Here is a 15,470-nt window from a genome sequence, read left to right as displayed (position 1 = left end):
AAAATGTACTTAAGCAGGTAGAAAAAAAGGTGGAAAATGAGCTTTTTAGGTGAAAAGTTTCCTTTAGCAGCAGCTTCTTACCCTCCATAGGAGTGGGAGAGGGTGTTGGTGCAGGCGAGGGTGACTCTGTCAGTTGATCTAGTGTCCCACGTTTCTTCCCGTCCCGAGACTTGGCGATGACCATCTGAGCCTTCAGTGCATCCTGCTCCAGAGACTTCATTCTGCAGGAGGAATGACCACAATCAAAAAAATATTCAAAGGCATTCAATAAAGTCCAACGTTTACAGAAATAGGGAGACAAAAAACTGACACCGTCTCTCTCTCACACACACATATGCACACCACTACGGGTGGGTGCAGGCCAATCACTGCTATTTTTGGGGTGTTCCTTGTCCTGGTTTGCTGGGATTAAAAAAATAAAATAAAATAAATGTAATTTCAAAGCAAAAATTAAGGATGCACTCCAGGAAAAGGGACCACCTACTGCTAGTAGGCGTACCCTCAGCTCACAGAAAGCTTGCGTACTTACTGCGGATCACGTGTTAGTAACAGTACAAAAAGAACAGCAAGGCACAAATGAAAACAAAGAGTTCTGCAGAACGAGGGTGGAAGACAAGACAGAGAAAAGAAAAGAGAGGCAGGAACCAAAAGGAGCTGGAGATGGGAAACAGCAGAGACGTGCAGAAGCAGTACGGCACTGGAAAGGCAGCGGAAGCACTGTCAGTGTTGCTGCGAGTGCTTGCTTGGACCTTTCCGAACTCGGCCTCTAGCAAAGTACCCCAAATATCAAAGCACCCCAGCACAACCCCACGATGCCGTGCATCTGGCCCTGGCGGCCGGGGCCGAGGAGCAGACCTGAGCTGGGAGGCTGCAGAGGAGGAGGTAGAGGAGGAAGTGGGGGGCTGGGGTGCCGCGGCCGTGCCCTGAGATGCCCTCACTCGGGCCTGGTAGAGCCTCTTAGCCAGGTCCTGCTCATACTGCCTAACATCCTCCTCTAGGCCATAGGGCCTGTGCCCCACAAGGTCACAGAGAGAGGGAGGGAGTGGAATAAAAAAAGTGTACGCCAGGATGACGGAGGAATGTGGAGGACAGGAAGAAAGGCACACAGACAAAGAGAAGAAAACCAAAGAATGGAAGGTAAAACACCAATGTAAGTAGGAGAGCCAGAAATGATAAATAAGACAATTTTTAGACACAGTAACAGTGAGACAGAGACAGACCACACACGCAGGATAGTCACTAAACTAAATCTACCGAGAATTTACGTTTGCTTTGACATAAAGTAACTTCTTGAAGCCTTTTATTTACTAGCTTGACAAACTGTAACAGGAAACGTGGGACAGAAGTGTCTCTAACCCTAAAGAATTTGCAACTATAAAAGTCTGGTCTGATCCTTGGTTTCCTTCGGTACGCATTTTTCTTTGCGTGTGGATGCTGCCGTCTTCCAAAGTTACCATCCAAGTTAAGTCTCCTGTTACTCAAAAACTGCTGAAATAAATCCACAAATCGAGGTTTAGCCCTGAAAGCATTACATTCTACTTATTTTATTATCCTTGCTTAACGTGTGGCATGGTTGCATTACCGTGCTGCCCTCCACATTGCTCTCTTCTCGGCTTCCAGGGCTCGTTTCTCTGCAGGGGACAGGTCCTTGTCAGGTGCCACGGCCAGCTCGGGGCTCTGCATACGAAGTCTCTCTTGGTGTCTGCGCTCTGCTTTGGCTGTTCGGATGGGAGCTGCTGACTCCCCGGGGTAGGCTGGGACGAGACTGACGGGATAGACGGGTGCAGTTAGTTTGGTTTCTAGGCTTTGAACTCTGAGCCCACTCAGTCATCAGAGGGAGAAATTGAAAATTCTGCAGCTTAAACTGACCACCGCACTGGGAGGATGACGCGAGGAGTGTGATCAGTGGCTAACAGCAAGTAAACATGTTGTCCTGTGTGTTGTAATTACCCAGTCATTGAGTTGGGCCTCTGCTCCAGCCTGAAGCTGTCCTCCAATGAATTCCTCTGAGAGTCTCCCTTGCCATCTACTGAAGAAGGCCTTCATGCAAAACGAACAATTAGTCTTCAGTGTGCGGAAGAAAGTGTAAAGAAAAATAGATTAGTCTAACACAGCTTCTCACCCTGAGCTGTAGTTTGGCGGTGTGGAGCAGTGCTGCGATGGGGTGGACACCGGCTCCACTTTGTACTCCACTCCATCCAGCAACACCTTTCCGGTGGCCTTCATCTGTGCCACCTGCTTGGCCAGGTCCTCCTCATCCTCATCCTCGTCGTCATCATCCAGTAAGTACTCCCGCGCACGCTGCTCAAACTTCCTCTCTGGTAACAGATTATCATGTAAACACACTCCACTGATTTGAACACATTCCTTAGATACGAGCTGCATGTGGCTAAGAAGGACACTCAGGAAACAAACCTTCTTCCTCCCTCATCTTCTTGAGGTCATCCTCCCCGACGAGGGAGACTCGAGGCTTGGGTTTTTCTGGCGTCTGTTGCTTCACGTCGATCTCAAAGTACTTCTGTCTGTCCCTGAAAGAGCGCTGCTCTGGGCTGTGCTTACCACCAAATACTGGGCTCTGTGGCATCAAAATCAGGACAAAATGAACAAAATTAGAAGCGATAAATGCTGAAATTAGAGCGCTTGCATTTTGAAAAAGCAATTATATTATAATAACATTCGTATAGTACTGCAGATTGAATGCTGAAGTCTGCATGAGTCAGCATTGTTGCACATCAGGTTCCTTCGTCCTTCTTCATCTATAAAGGTTTTTGGTTAGATGCTTGAAATAAGATGTCTGTTTAACGTCACAGTTCCACAGATTTTATTCTAAAATATACAACACCCCAGTAAATATCCCACAGAGAAGTGGCTAAGTGAGACGACAAGGACTTTTAAAGTTATTACAATGAACACAGGAGGTTAGTGGTTGTGGTGAAATTCAGGCCATGCAGCTGTGGTTTAGTTCCCTTCCACCCCATGTTGGCACTTTAAGTTGTTGCAATTGCATTTATGCTTCAAAAATCATAACAGTGTTGTCAACTTGTGGAAAATTATCCTGTGAATAGGGCTGTTCGATATATATCGGATGACGATATAAAAACGTCTATCGTTTCATTTTACGCCATCGTTTGTTTCGTGGAGTCGCAAAATAAACTGTTTACAGCAATTTTTTTTTCATCGTTCTGATGGTCACTGTAGTGGCTATATTAATTTCTTAAAGTTCTCTCTTTCTCTTATATTTAATATAACCACACTACGGACGGACAAAGGCCTGCTTTTATGCGTTGTGGTTAGCAACAACGACGGTAACACCATCGCGTGTCCGCTTGTTTATGTTCCACATAAACCTTTCACAATAAAGCTCAAGATCCTGTTGAGACTTTTCAAAATAAACAGAATCACGTGAAAGAGCAGATTATTTACGGAGGAGAATTAAAAAAGAGCCGCCAGGTGCTAAAAAATAAACCTTAGACTCAAACGTTAGAACAGGCTTTTCCCCGCAGCACGCCGTGTAATAAATACTCACAAAGAAAACGGCGGCCGTTACAACTTATGTCCAAAAATGTATAGATTCATGCATCGGTTAAAACACTCGACTCCAGCTACATGACGAGCAGCTGGAAACACTTCCCGCAAGTCGAGCTGCCCGAGATTCACAGAATTTACAGAAAATGTTACATTTTTGTGATTTATATCATTATCGGGACGATAGAATTCTTATATCGGGATATGAGATTTTGGTCATATCGCACTGCCCTACTGCTGAACAGAACAAATGTTAGAGTTCGTTTTCTGTGATAACGCAAAAGCACAAGGAAAACAAAACAAAAAACCTTCTGGTGTCCGCAAAGATGTTAATTGTAGGATCATCTACACATAGAAAGTCCTCGCAGCACTAATTCCGACTAATTGAAGCTGCAGAGACATTCGCAAGAAGGTCAAAAGATGTTGTTAAAGATGCAAGAAAAGCATCTCAGACCAAGGAGGACGAAAAAAGAACAGCCATAAAATATAACCCAGCACCATTAAGCTGCATCACATCAAATAACTGACGCTCCCAATTCCTGACAGAAGTAGCATAGTTGTCTCCCAACCTGTAGGAGCACAGACCCCACCACCGGTCAAGCCAAGCACATGAGCACAGGGATGCTCTAGCTGTGTTGGAGGCGGTGGGTACCTGCAGGTCCATGGAAGGCGTGGAGCGGCGCGGCACTGCTGCAAAGCTCATATACTCACGACGGTCTGATAAGAGGGGTTGCCGAGGGGAGACCTTGCCGGTCAGACCCTCGCCAGCTCCCTCCCGACCATCGGTGTCATCAAACACCTCGTTGTTCAAATCAGGCTGAAAAGGCCACACAGGTCATCACCAGATGATCAGTGCAGCACGCTTTGAGCAGATGTGCAAAGCTACAGCTTCAATACTCACTTCTTAAACACCATATTGACCCAAATATAATGAAACTGTAGAGGGGGGCTTTTAGAAACTAAATGTCTAGAAACAATTGCTGTCTTTATTTTCTGGTCAACGTGGTACAGCAGACACCTGCGATATGTTTACTCACCTCTGGAGAAGGTTGCTTTGGTTGGAAGTTGTTCCTTGTGCCATAAAGGTCCTGTTGGTAGTGCAAGAAATGAGTGTTAGCAACGTGAAGGACACAAAAATCACTCAGGACTGAAATGATTACAGAGGACAGGCAGACTGATTAACAGATACACAGTACGTACAGGAGTCAGCACACCCCCCTGCAATATCACGTCAAATGATTGAAAAGTGTAACTACATTGCTAATAAGATGAACAATGAAAAACAAACACAGTAGAGTGTGATCGCTGAGACAGAACTCAGCACACCTGGGATTTTTAAGGAAGTAAAAACCTTGCTGTCCACTTTGATCACAAGGTGATGCCACATGTCTCCAGAACAATTGCTATAGTCAAAAAGTCTGGTGAAGGTTTGCAAATAAGTGTCAACCGATTTCTAAATACAGACAGCAACTACAGAAAACGTTTTATAAAAATCCCACGATCATGTACATTTGCACATTTAACAGTTCAACTGAGTACTGAACAGCAGCCTTATAACTGCGTTCAATGTGTGCTCTTTTGTTGACATTTAGTGTTTGCATGCTAGGTTAATTATGCTACATATTTTCAAGAAGACCAAGTTTGGGTGACCTTCATCCCATGAGGCACTTTATAAAGCACCCTGCTGGGAATGAAACCTTCTCTATGTACAATTCATCATTAATGTTACAATATATATTTATATTAATTTAGTTTGCAAACCACAACTGGCAAAAACTATTCAGTTAATTTCAATTTAATTTATATAGCATCACATCACAACAATAGTTGCCTCAAGGTGTTTTATATTGCAAGGTGAAGAACCTCCAATAATACAAAGAAAACAGACAAAACCCCAACAATCATATGACCTATAAGGCGCTCATAGACCACCTATGAGCAAGCGGTTTGGCGACAGTGGGAAGGAAAACCTCCCTTTTAACAGAGAGAAATTTCCAGCACAACCAGGCTTAGGGAGGCAAACAGTCAGGGAAGAAAAACTACTTTGCTAAAGGACAGAGACAATGCACCTTTTAATCATTTGACATTTAAGCGATATTGCACAGGGGTGTAATATATTTTTAAATAAATGTGACTGAATATTAGTACATGAGCCACACATGAACGGATGGATGGATCGAGAGTCAACACCAATATGACAGATGATGGCAACGAAGGCATTCCACACGTCACAGCACGTCACAGGGCCCCCCAACAAGGCGCAGGCTTCACTTAGCGCAGCCTGCTCCAGTCAGGAGGATGCAGCACGAGACCAACCAGGCAGCACAGCATGCTTGTGTTGTTGTAGTGACCCGGTTGAGTCCGGACAGCACGGCCTACCTGCGGCGGCTCCAGCACTGCCAGTGAGCGAGGCACGGCGGCAAACGCCTTGTATGCCTGCTTGACATTCATGGGAAACTCGTCGGGCGAGGAGGGGGAGGGGGCGCGAGGCTGCAGCGTGGGGAGGGGGTCACGGAGGGAGGGTGGGAGAGGTCGATATGGTAAAGGAGGCGGGGGGGAGGACAGACAGACAGAGACATGGAGGAGAGGACAGACTATGAAAAAAACCAGCAACGTTGAAGAAGACTGTGGAGGAGAACAGGTGAAGAGCATGGCAGCTGGTTTCATGTGAGAGAGGAGGGAGTATGCCAAAAAAGACAGACAGTAGGGCTTGGAGAGTTCAAAGCAATGGAAGATTTTTCCCGTCAATGAGCAATTTTATAAAACAATCAGGAAGCCGTGAGATGAAATCATAGATTCATCAGTATTTTCTGATCCACTTGAGCTACTTGCCGATAGAATGAAATGAGCGAATGTTTCAAAAGGCGGTTAACTTTTAGGAGTTATCCTGGGTCGAGTCTTCAGGTAGAGCTCAAATAATTACAACCTCAAGGTGTTCCCAGGGCTGAACACACTCAGCTCCCCTGTGCACTCAAACACTTCAGATTTGGTTTTAACTTCTTTGGAACCTCATTTGTGTGCCATAATTACCTGTAACTGCTGCACTTTTTTAGTATTATTACTATTATTATTTTTTAGGCTGTGTAGTCACAGCATGTGGCATGGACGCCAACAGCAGAGAGAGAACAGCCCTACGTGGTGGTGAGGGGTCTTACAGAGGTCTGGGAGTTGAAGGGGGAGGGGCCATGCTGAAAGGGGTTGGGGCTGTGGCCGTCTGGTGTGGCGGGCGAGTTGCTGGGCCGAACACGCCCCACTGGCTGGATGGCACCTGGTCGCGTCTGGAAGGAAAACAAATATTGATAGTAAAATATAAGTGAACTGTTGCTTGAGTTGATGAAGTTTAATTAGAATGAATGAAAAGTGGGTGGAGTTGATGAGTGAAATACATCTGAGCATGTCTGCAGATTTTATAGAATATAATTAACATCAAGCTCCGCCTCCTCCAGAGCTACTTCAGGCGTGGCAATTCTGAGCACCTAAAGAGACTTTAAGGGTCTGTTTAGCACTTTAGCATGCGATACTATACTGGCTAGACTGTATGTATGAAATATAGATTTTAGACTTTATTTAACTGTTCCTGGGAAATAATTCCATCACTTTAGCACCCACCTGTATAGTAACCAGCAAGCTATCAAATACAAGACCATAAATAGCTTCATATATGTGGTTAAACTGACACAAACTGGAGTCTCCTCTTATACTGCAAAATGCATCATCCTAAAACAGCTATTTCTGAGCTCTGGAGACACTCACTGATGATGAGGTGTTGTCCTTGACAGTGGGAGTGGAGGTGTAATGAATATTTGCCTGCAACGAAAATTAAAACAAAGCCATGACAATGACACAGAGATGCATGGATCAGCAGCACAGTGAATAAAATAATGAAATGTAAACTTAAGGGGCTTTTTTAGGATGATGCCAGGCCACATAAAGACACTCTTCAGACATCTCGAAGCTACCAGAGTTTACCTTGAGCTAATATGATCCCCAAATGTGGGACAGTGGTCGTAATATGCAACGCAGATTGATAAAGCTCAAGGAGGGAACAAAAAGGATCACCCAGTGAGAAAATATTAAGCCATAGCTGGTCAGTAGATCTATTTCTCCAGTCTGCATGAGGCAAACCATGAGTAATCAGCTGGCTGCGGAGAAGCAGTCACATGCTTTTCAGACCACTCAGCTAGTTATGTTTTACTGTCAGAGAGCTCAGAGCAGCGTGAGCTAAAAAAGAAATCCAGGCCAGCGCTGAATGGGCCACATGCCCCACTTACGAAGCGGGTCTCCCTGCCTGCACACAGGGAGCTGTTGGAGGAGTGGTGGCTGGGCTAAGGGTGGGAGGAGAGGTCAAAGTGTCAAATACCTCCTTCTAAAGAGCTACAAGTGACTCATGGAAAAAGGATTTTAAAAAAATTAAAAAAAATTGGTATGAGAGCAGGCGATAAATATTAGAAGAGAGCTGGGTTTAAGAGCCGCTTACCGGTTGGATAGTAGGAGAGTAAGGGGCTTCCCTGATTGGGCTTTCCGTCCTGGTGAAATCAGAGGAAGGCGCCTGGAAAAACAAAAAGTAAGGACACAAATTTAAGAGCCGCTCAGTTTCACTGAAAACACAGAGCAGAAAACAAAACAAAAACAAAAAACTGTTTAGTCCAGCTGTGAAGTTACGCCTCCCTAAACATGCACTTTTCTGTGCCGTGCTCCTTCGTGACCCTCCTCCTCCTCACAGCTGTCGGTTCAGACATTCCAGTCGATCCTCATCACAGACTCACAAATACCTCACGAGGTGCCACAAGCTCTGTGCTCACAGTAAAAACATGCAACTGTTCAGCTGGTTATTATTAAAACAGGATTAATATGAATGAATTGGCCAAAGAGCGTCCTAGAGAGAAAAAAAAATTCTTTCACACGAATCATCCAACTGAGAGTATTTATCTCAGAGTGCAGCTTTCTGTTAACACACCATGCTGCCTCCACACCACACTCAGGCGGGCATCTCTCTTGCCTTGCTGAACAGCCAGGGCTGCAGCTGCCCCTGTCTGCCGTAGCCCACCGGAGGCCCCGACAGGATCTGCTCTCCAGGAGGAAGACCTTTTCCTCTGCGATTAGCCACCAAGAAAGGGTTCTCGCTGAAGCAAATCGACTGAGAGTCCACCAGGCACTCCTCTTCTTCAGGTGCAAGGGAGGAATTAAGAGGTGTCGTGGAGCCAGTACTCTGGGGGGTGGAGGTCCCATCAGGGGAGAAATGGGATCCTTGAAGATAGCTGGGGTCTGAGTTCAGACTGGAGCTGGACTCAGGGTCCAAGTGGCTGAGGGACTTAGAGGGTTCATCTAAACCAAAGCCTAGGGGCTTTAAAGGAGCTGTGTACTGGGCCTGCACAGGGGCCTCCATAGGATCAGTCAGAGTGACAGAAAACTGCACAGCAGCAGAGGAAAGAGGGGGACAGACAGACAGTAAACCAGTGACAGGAACTCCAGAATACAGAGAAGAAAGGAAGCTGCTCTCAGTTAGATTAAAAAAACAAGTTGATCACCACTTCAATTCCCTCCTCACAGGTTTGGCTGTTCTCACTAAAGTTACTGCAGAGGGGCACCAATTTCAACAGCAAAAAAATAAATTTGTAACTCTAAAATTTTAACTGTATGTGATCTCAGGTACACTCACTGAACACCCCCCCCCCCCCCCTTGCACAGACTAACTGGTTTTTGCAGGTACTGGAAGTGCAATGATCTTCTCTTCATCTTTAATAATTTCCCTCCAATAGAAGTGCCAACTTCGCAGCTCCATAAAAAACATTAGTGGCCTGTTTGTAGGACTTCAACTATTATTTTCAAAATATTACAGATTAATCAATCTTCCAGTTACAGGTACACCAGATGGGTCATGACTGGTTTATAAACAATAATAAAAATGCCAGTTTTTTAAATTTTAAATGCGTAACTTTTGATAGGATTAAACTTACAGGATAAGATGCACTTATATTGATCAATTCTAACCCTTAAAGCCGCCGATCAAATAGATTTTTCTATTAAATATTTCCTATTAAACCCTAAAAGGACTTTGGATTAGGGCTTAGTCATTTAAGCCCTGCTTTTGATCCTGAACTCATTGTTAGTTAGAAAGAACTGGATGAAGATGTTGTTTATGGTGAATGACCCAACGGGCCAGTCGTTAGAAGATTAAACTGAATGAAAACAAAAAGAAACACATAATTTTCTGCTTGTGTAATGAGATATATATATTATATTCATCGTGCTTAAATAGAAGGTTGCATGAATGACTCATTTGTCATCAAAATATTTTAACATTATGACCAAAAAATAAATTAATAAAGATACTAAAACTCGCTTTTTAGGGTCAGCTAGAAACTAATCAATACAATATCTGGACACTGAATACGTACATTCATGTAGTAAACGTGAGATGAGCTCGACAGAGAAGCGTCTTGGTGCTAAAAAGAGTCCCTCGCATCACTAAATCTTTCCCGAAGCTTTTAAGATACGTTTCCCAGCGGCCATCATTCAAGACTCACCGCAGCCCACACTCCTAGCATGTGCTTTAAATAAACATTATCAGACCAGTGAGACATTCGGGCTCCAGCACACCTTCAGCTCCTCCTGTACTTAACAGTGACGACTATTGCTCGTGTCACAGCTGAGAGAATACGCAGCTTTTAAACCAACGTTCACTCTGAAACTGAATCTCGGCCATGTTCTGTTTCACATATTTAAGACCTTAAAATCGTTAAAAATCTTCAGGTCAGCCCAGACAAACTGCAGTGGAATTTATCCCACATGGCCTTGACATGTCTGGTGATAATCGAAATAGCCACAGTAAGAATACAGCGAGCATTGTGAAGCAGCAAGGCAGCTCTGTACTGTCAGAGGCGGCGCTGCGATGAGGGTCAGCGAGGTGGAATGTGAACGAGTGCCCTTTTGGCACCGACACCGACTGCGAGGGACAGCTGGGGCCCCGCTGTGACAGAGCAAAGTCAGGCTGCTCGTTCGCCGGCATGCCAACGTGCTGAGCTGTCTGGGAAGTCCAAAGCAACCTGGGAACTGAAGCCTTTAAACACTTCAGTCACGGCTTTAAGTGAATGCCATGAATCAGTAACAGAAAGCAGAGTCTGAAGTGCCAGAACAAAATTTATGGAAAATGTTTTCTGTGTAAAATTAAATGATAGCTCCATTAATCAGGATTTGGGATGTCCTTAAAAACCAAATACATATTTACCAATAAAAAGTTTTACTAACAGAAAGTATCAGATTATCTTAAATGACACATTTTTAGTCAGGAATTTCTGGAGTACAACACTAGTTTTCCATACTCTAAAAATTTGGATCGGTTAGGGCCGTTAATCGGATACGTCAGGCAACATCACAAAAAATGGATGTCAAATATAAACGTCAAAATTCAACCTTGTCCTTTGTAAACCTGAGTTAAAAATCGGGATAAACTTCTTGGAAAATTCTAGGAATTTGGTTAAACCACCCTTTTTATTTTTATATTTATTTTAGAAAGGTTTTATTATGAAGGAACAGTAGAGAGAGGATGATTTAAACACCAACAAATGGGAAATACAACCCTGTCTTCACACTCAGTTCCAATAAAACAAGGCCCTCTATACATTTATCTATTGGCAGTTTAGCAGGTTGCTCTCAGGTCTGAATCTCAACTTCTTATAAATCACATCTTGTATCACTAATATTTAAGCAGCACTTGTTCTTTTGTTGAAACATTTTTACAACAAAGCAGTGCTATGAAGCACACCCACTTGTGTTTCACCATCAAAATCAGGGCTTATGAGATGCTAACCCCTTCAATTTAAAATATTGGTCCACTATGAGTGCAACTAACCAACACGCTGTTCTTACAGTACAGTCTGAACAGGACCACGTGTGCAGAGCAGCTCTAGCACACAGAGCAGGAACAGCTGCAGACGATATGTAGGTTAAGTTCTACTCTCACAGGTTACTGAGAAAAAGCCTGTACTGCTGCTAATTTACAACTTTCACACATAGCTGCATTATTAATGCGAATTATTTAACATTTGCTGTTTGAAAATGTTTTTAAACAACCATATTACAGACAAAATTGGATTAAAATAAGACTGACGAGAGAACAGACAGGACAGAAAGACAGAGTCGCTTTAAATCTTTAAACTTCCTCCAGTTAAACTCGTTATACTCACTGTAGGACGGTAAAAGCACAGAGCTCTATGTTCACTCAAACGTATTCCCCTTAAGACTGGGAACTCAAACCGAAACACTTGTCTTTTCCTCTTAGGCGACACCCCCCGTCCGCCAGCATCCCACCCACCCGGGAGACTCCATCCAATTCAGAACCAGATGCAGGTTTAAAATATCACAGATAGGCCAGTTGATAGTGGACAGCTGTCCCCTTTCCAGTATCTCACCAGCTCCCCCTCTCGCACTTGCAGAATACAAAGACTGACTTCGGGCTTTGCCTTCTTCCATTCCCAAAATCTTCTGCACTATATGTAGTTTTTCGTTTGTGATTCTTCCCGGATTAGTTTAGTCTTCCCGTAAGACTCTTCATTTACTTCTGCTCTTGTTTACTGGACTCAGTTACGTCGCACTGACGGTATGTGTAGTCAAGGTTTAGTCTTCAGCAATGTTGACTTGCGGTGAAGATCATGGAGGTGTTAAGTGCTCATAGAGGTCCAGCTGACTGACGCTGGGTCTATTCTGAGCTTTTAAAGAGACTTCCTGCATGGGCCGCTCCCAAAAGGCTGACTCAAGAAGACTGCTTTCTTTTTACAAACTCTGAAAAGTAAAAATCAGACAAACATGAAGTAAAACTCACCCTGCTGACTTTCTGCAGACTCGTGGTGGGCAGCGCAGCTAGCGTTTTGTAGTCGAGTTTTAGCGGTCCAGTGCCAATGCTCTGATGGGAAATAAACAGACCCAGAGGTAAGACGGTCTGCACTGAAGTTTAGTTTACAAAGAGAAGGTGGTCACGTAACAAATACAAGAAATCAAGCGAAAGATCAATACTGGCACTTTCTGCACGTCTGAGCTGACTGTGAGTGATTTTCCTACTCTGTAGTCTTAAAAGTTTTCCAGCTGTGCATGACAATTTAAACACATGTAATTGATGTCTAATATCAAAGGAAACCTCAGGGTTGTTGCATAATCTATCATTATATGTAGACTAGACCAGCGGTCCCCAACCCCAGGGCCTCGGACCGGTACCGATCCGTGAGTTGTTTGGTACCGGGCCACGAGAGTAGAGGCTCAGGTGTGAAATGTATTGTTTTCAGGGTTTTTATCGGTTTTCAGTGTTATTTTGTTATGGTTTTTATCATTAACTCGGTTTTCCTGGGTCCTTTCACGTGTGTTATGAATAAATCTTCTTTTTTTCGGTACCAGTACTAGTTTTATTTTGTTGTATTTATCCGTGACACCTTAAAGGCCGGTCCGTGAAAATATTGTCGGGCACAAACCGGTCCGTGGCGCAAAAAAGGTTGGGGACAGCGGGACTAGACGATCAAATATGTTCAGCTGAAATAGCAGCTGTAAAAGTTTTATAAAGCTTAAATAAGCCTTCAAATCTGTGGATTGGGTTATTGTTTGATCAGTACGTGAAATAGCACAGCTCCACAAATAACATGTTAACAGCTATAATATCCTTCTGCGGAAAAAGGTAGCAACCCTCAGACTAGCATCAGCCTTTTAGAGCTGAAACAGCTTCTTATAGGAGTTTTATTTCCATTAAATTTGCTTTTTTTTATAGCAATACTTTTTTTTTTCCTTTCATAACACTACATCTCTTCTTTCTGAGACATTTCATGTTGGATTTCCAGTGTGATTAAAGTCATTTACCTTACCTAGAGTTCAATTTAACGAGTGGGCAACAGCTGCTCAGTCCCTCATACCAAAAAGTGCTTCACAGTCAGTATTTGACCTCACTCACGTTCACAAAACGCTTTTTTAAAGATGCTGAAGAGCAAAGTGAAATCCAGAACTCAGATGAGGTTTAATAAGCCTAATTCCAGGATTTTTAAATCACCTGCACTGATCTGGAACTCCTGACTCTAAATGTATAAATGTGGACGTTTCATAAATCTAAGGGTGGTTTTTCCATGAGGTTGAGTTGTATTTAAGGATTTAAAATTTTAAAAAATTGAAACTAAAAGTCAAAAAGGAGACTGGGAATTTCTTCTTTTTTCCTTTAGGAGCTGCTTCAATTATGATTTAAGTGTTTGTACCCTTTGGGTGGTTACATTTGCAGGTGGACACTTATCAGGGCACCTCCAGCACAACTATTCCAATTTAAATTGGGTCCCTTAAAAAAAGAAAATGTATAAAAGTTTAAGACACATTTATTTAGCATTTGTGTCTAAACTGCAGATAGGAAGTTCACCCGAGGACCTGCCGATGAGGAGTATCTCACCTCAGTCTCCTCTTCTAGCAGGCGAGTTGCCTCCTCACGCTCCAAGCGCATTCGCTCCTTCACCAAGAGAGGAAGGGGAGGAAGAGGAGAAGTACAGAGGGGAAGACACACAGTCACACACAGCCACACAGTAATGCAATGAGGGTTGAAATAAAGAGGAAGACGAGGAAAGTAGTGTTAGAGAGAAGAGAAACAACAGTGCGGAAAGTGGTATGGAGATGGAATGATTGGATGATTTTGGATCACACATAACGCACCAAAGGTAGAGGATAGGTGAAAAAAAGAAACAGAAGGGAAAGAAAGGATAGAACCCACACACATTAAAAAGTATTCTATTCATCAGCTATAGGAGCAGAAAAAGCATGCAAGGTGGGACATTGCAGGAACAGTTCTGTCAAACATGATGCCCACACAGGGTGCAGAGGGGAAGCTTCATTCACCCGGTAACAGGCAAACGTGAGGATGTGACTCTAACTCCACCCTGCAGACCCAGTATAATTTCTTTTCAGCTATACTGGCACAGAAAAACTGAGTTTTCTTGCATTGATTCATCTTCATCAATCTGCTCTCCACCTTTCCCAAAACAAATGATTTTCAATTTCACTTACCACTTTCTCCATCTCTTCTCGCTCCCACTGTGATGTCTCTCTCACCATCTCAGACTCCTGACGAAGACCAACATTTAACCTTACAATGCTAAAAGCTACTGTTCATCATGTAAAGCTCAGCAGAGACAATTCGGTTTCTGTAAATAAGCCCTGGCAAACGTGGTTACGCCTAAACGTGTGCAGAGAAACAGCAGAAACATGGCATTCAATAAACCAGCAGACCCTGCATTCCTTTAGAACGGGCAGCCTCCCAAAAACTAATCTGGACAAAATAAACAACTGGGCTGGCGCATTCTGGCCGCTCCGATAGAAAGATGGGTACGTGCGGCGTGCATGCCCAGAATGAGTAAATCTGTACAACTCCACTTGCTAACACCAAACTGCTGTGGAAGCACTGTGCTGGTGTGGCAGAATTGCTGAATAAAACATCCGATTCACAGGTTGCGCTGAATGGCAGTGGCTTTGGTTAGTACGCCAGCTTTGCACTGCACTTATGTGGATCTGCTGGATCTTTAAGGAGCCTCAAAAGTGCATTCTGCATGTTAAAATCAATACCATCAGTACCTGACCTTAAGTACATCAGTGATAGCAATGTAATGAAAAAATGAAGCTCATGCACAAGTGAAAAAATCTGCAGCTTCTCAAGCAGCAAAATGAACTTCAAATCATAGACCATATATTAAAGAATGAAGCCACTGTGTTGCCACCAGATGGTTAGTGAATCCTGCTGTGAAGCCGCAGGCTGAACATCTTAATGTTTGGAAGCTGGAGTTAAAGAGTGAGTCGAAACTGAGGGACACTGCATGGTTATAACGTAGCAATGCATCTGAAGCATGTCCTGCTTCATTATCCTAATTTATGATTCTATTGGAAGCATAATTTGGTAGGTGCGCATTATGCGCCATTGCCTGTTTATTCATCACGGA

The 15,470-nt window shown here is 43.6% G+C and overlaps 1 protein-coding gene across 23 annotated transcripts in view; it reads right to left on the bottom strand.

The window, feature by feature from the left end:
• Positions 1–15,470, bottom strand: part of scrib (scribble planar cell polarity protein) — a 78,880-nt gene that overhangs the window by 9,229 nt on the left and 54,181 nt on the right. For 5 of the 23 annotated variants that reach the window (XM_085172130.1, XM_085172136.1, XM_085172135.1 and 2 more), the window contains 17 exons: positions 14,545–14,601; positions 13,937–13,993; positions 12,347–12,427; positions 8,525–8,935; positions 8,003–8,074; positions 7,797–7,850; positions 7,279–7,332; positions 6,681–6,803; positions 5,905–6,015; positions 4,563–4,613; positions 4,178–4,342; positions 2,416–2,575; positions 2,123–2,318; positions 1,951–2,040; positions 1,583–1,765; positions 856–1,008; positions 82–221 (listed from right to left, as the gene is read on the bottom strand). In XM_085172130.1, coding sequence (XP_085028256.1) covers positions 82–221; positions 856–1,008; positions 1,583–1,765; positions 1,951–2,040; positions 2,123–2,318; positions 2,416–2,575; positions 4,178–4,342; positions 4,563–4,613; positions 5,905–6,015; positions 6,681–6,803; positions 7,279–7,332; positions 7,797–7,850; positions 8,003–8,074; positions 8,525–8,935; positions 12,347–12,427; positions 13,937–13,993; positions 14,545–14,601 — 2,158 coding nt within the window. The remainder of the gene's footprint in view (positions 1–81; positions 222–855; positions 1,009–1,582; positions 1,766–1,950; positions 2,041–2,122; positions 2,319–2,415; positions 2,576–4,177; positions 4,343–4,562; positions 4,614–5,904; positions 6,016–6,680; positions 6,804–7,278; positions 7,333–7,796; positions 7,851–8,002; positions 8,075–8,524; positions 8,936–12,346; positions 12,428–13,936; positions 13,994–14,544; positions 14,602–15,470) is intronic. The other 18 variants (XM_085172139.1, XM_085172142.1, XM_085172134.1 and 15 more) reach the window with 17 other exon arrangements.

This window comes from Neolamprologus multifasciatus, chromosome 9 (genome assembly GCF_963576455.1).
Source record: "Neolamprologus multifasciatus chromosome 9, fNeoMul1.2, whole genome shotgun sequence".
NCBI lineage: Eukaryota > Metazoa > Chordata > Actinopteri > Cichliformes > Cichlidae > Neolamprologus > Neolamprologus multifasciatus.
The sequence above is the reverse complement of the archived record's forward strand: the minus strand, read 5'-3'. Positions and strand labels throughout refer to the sequence as shown.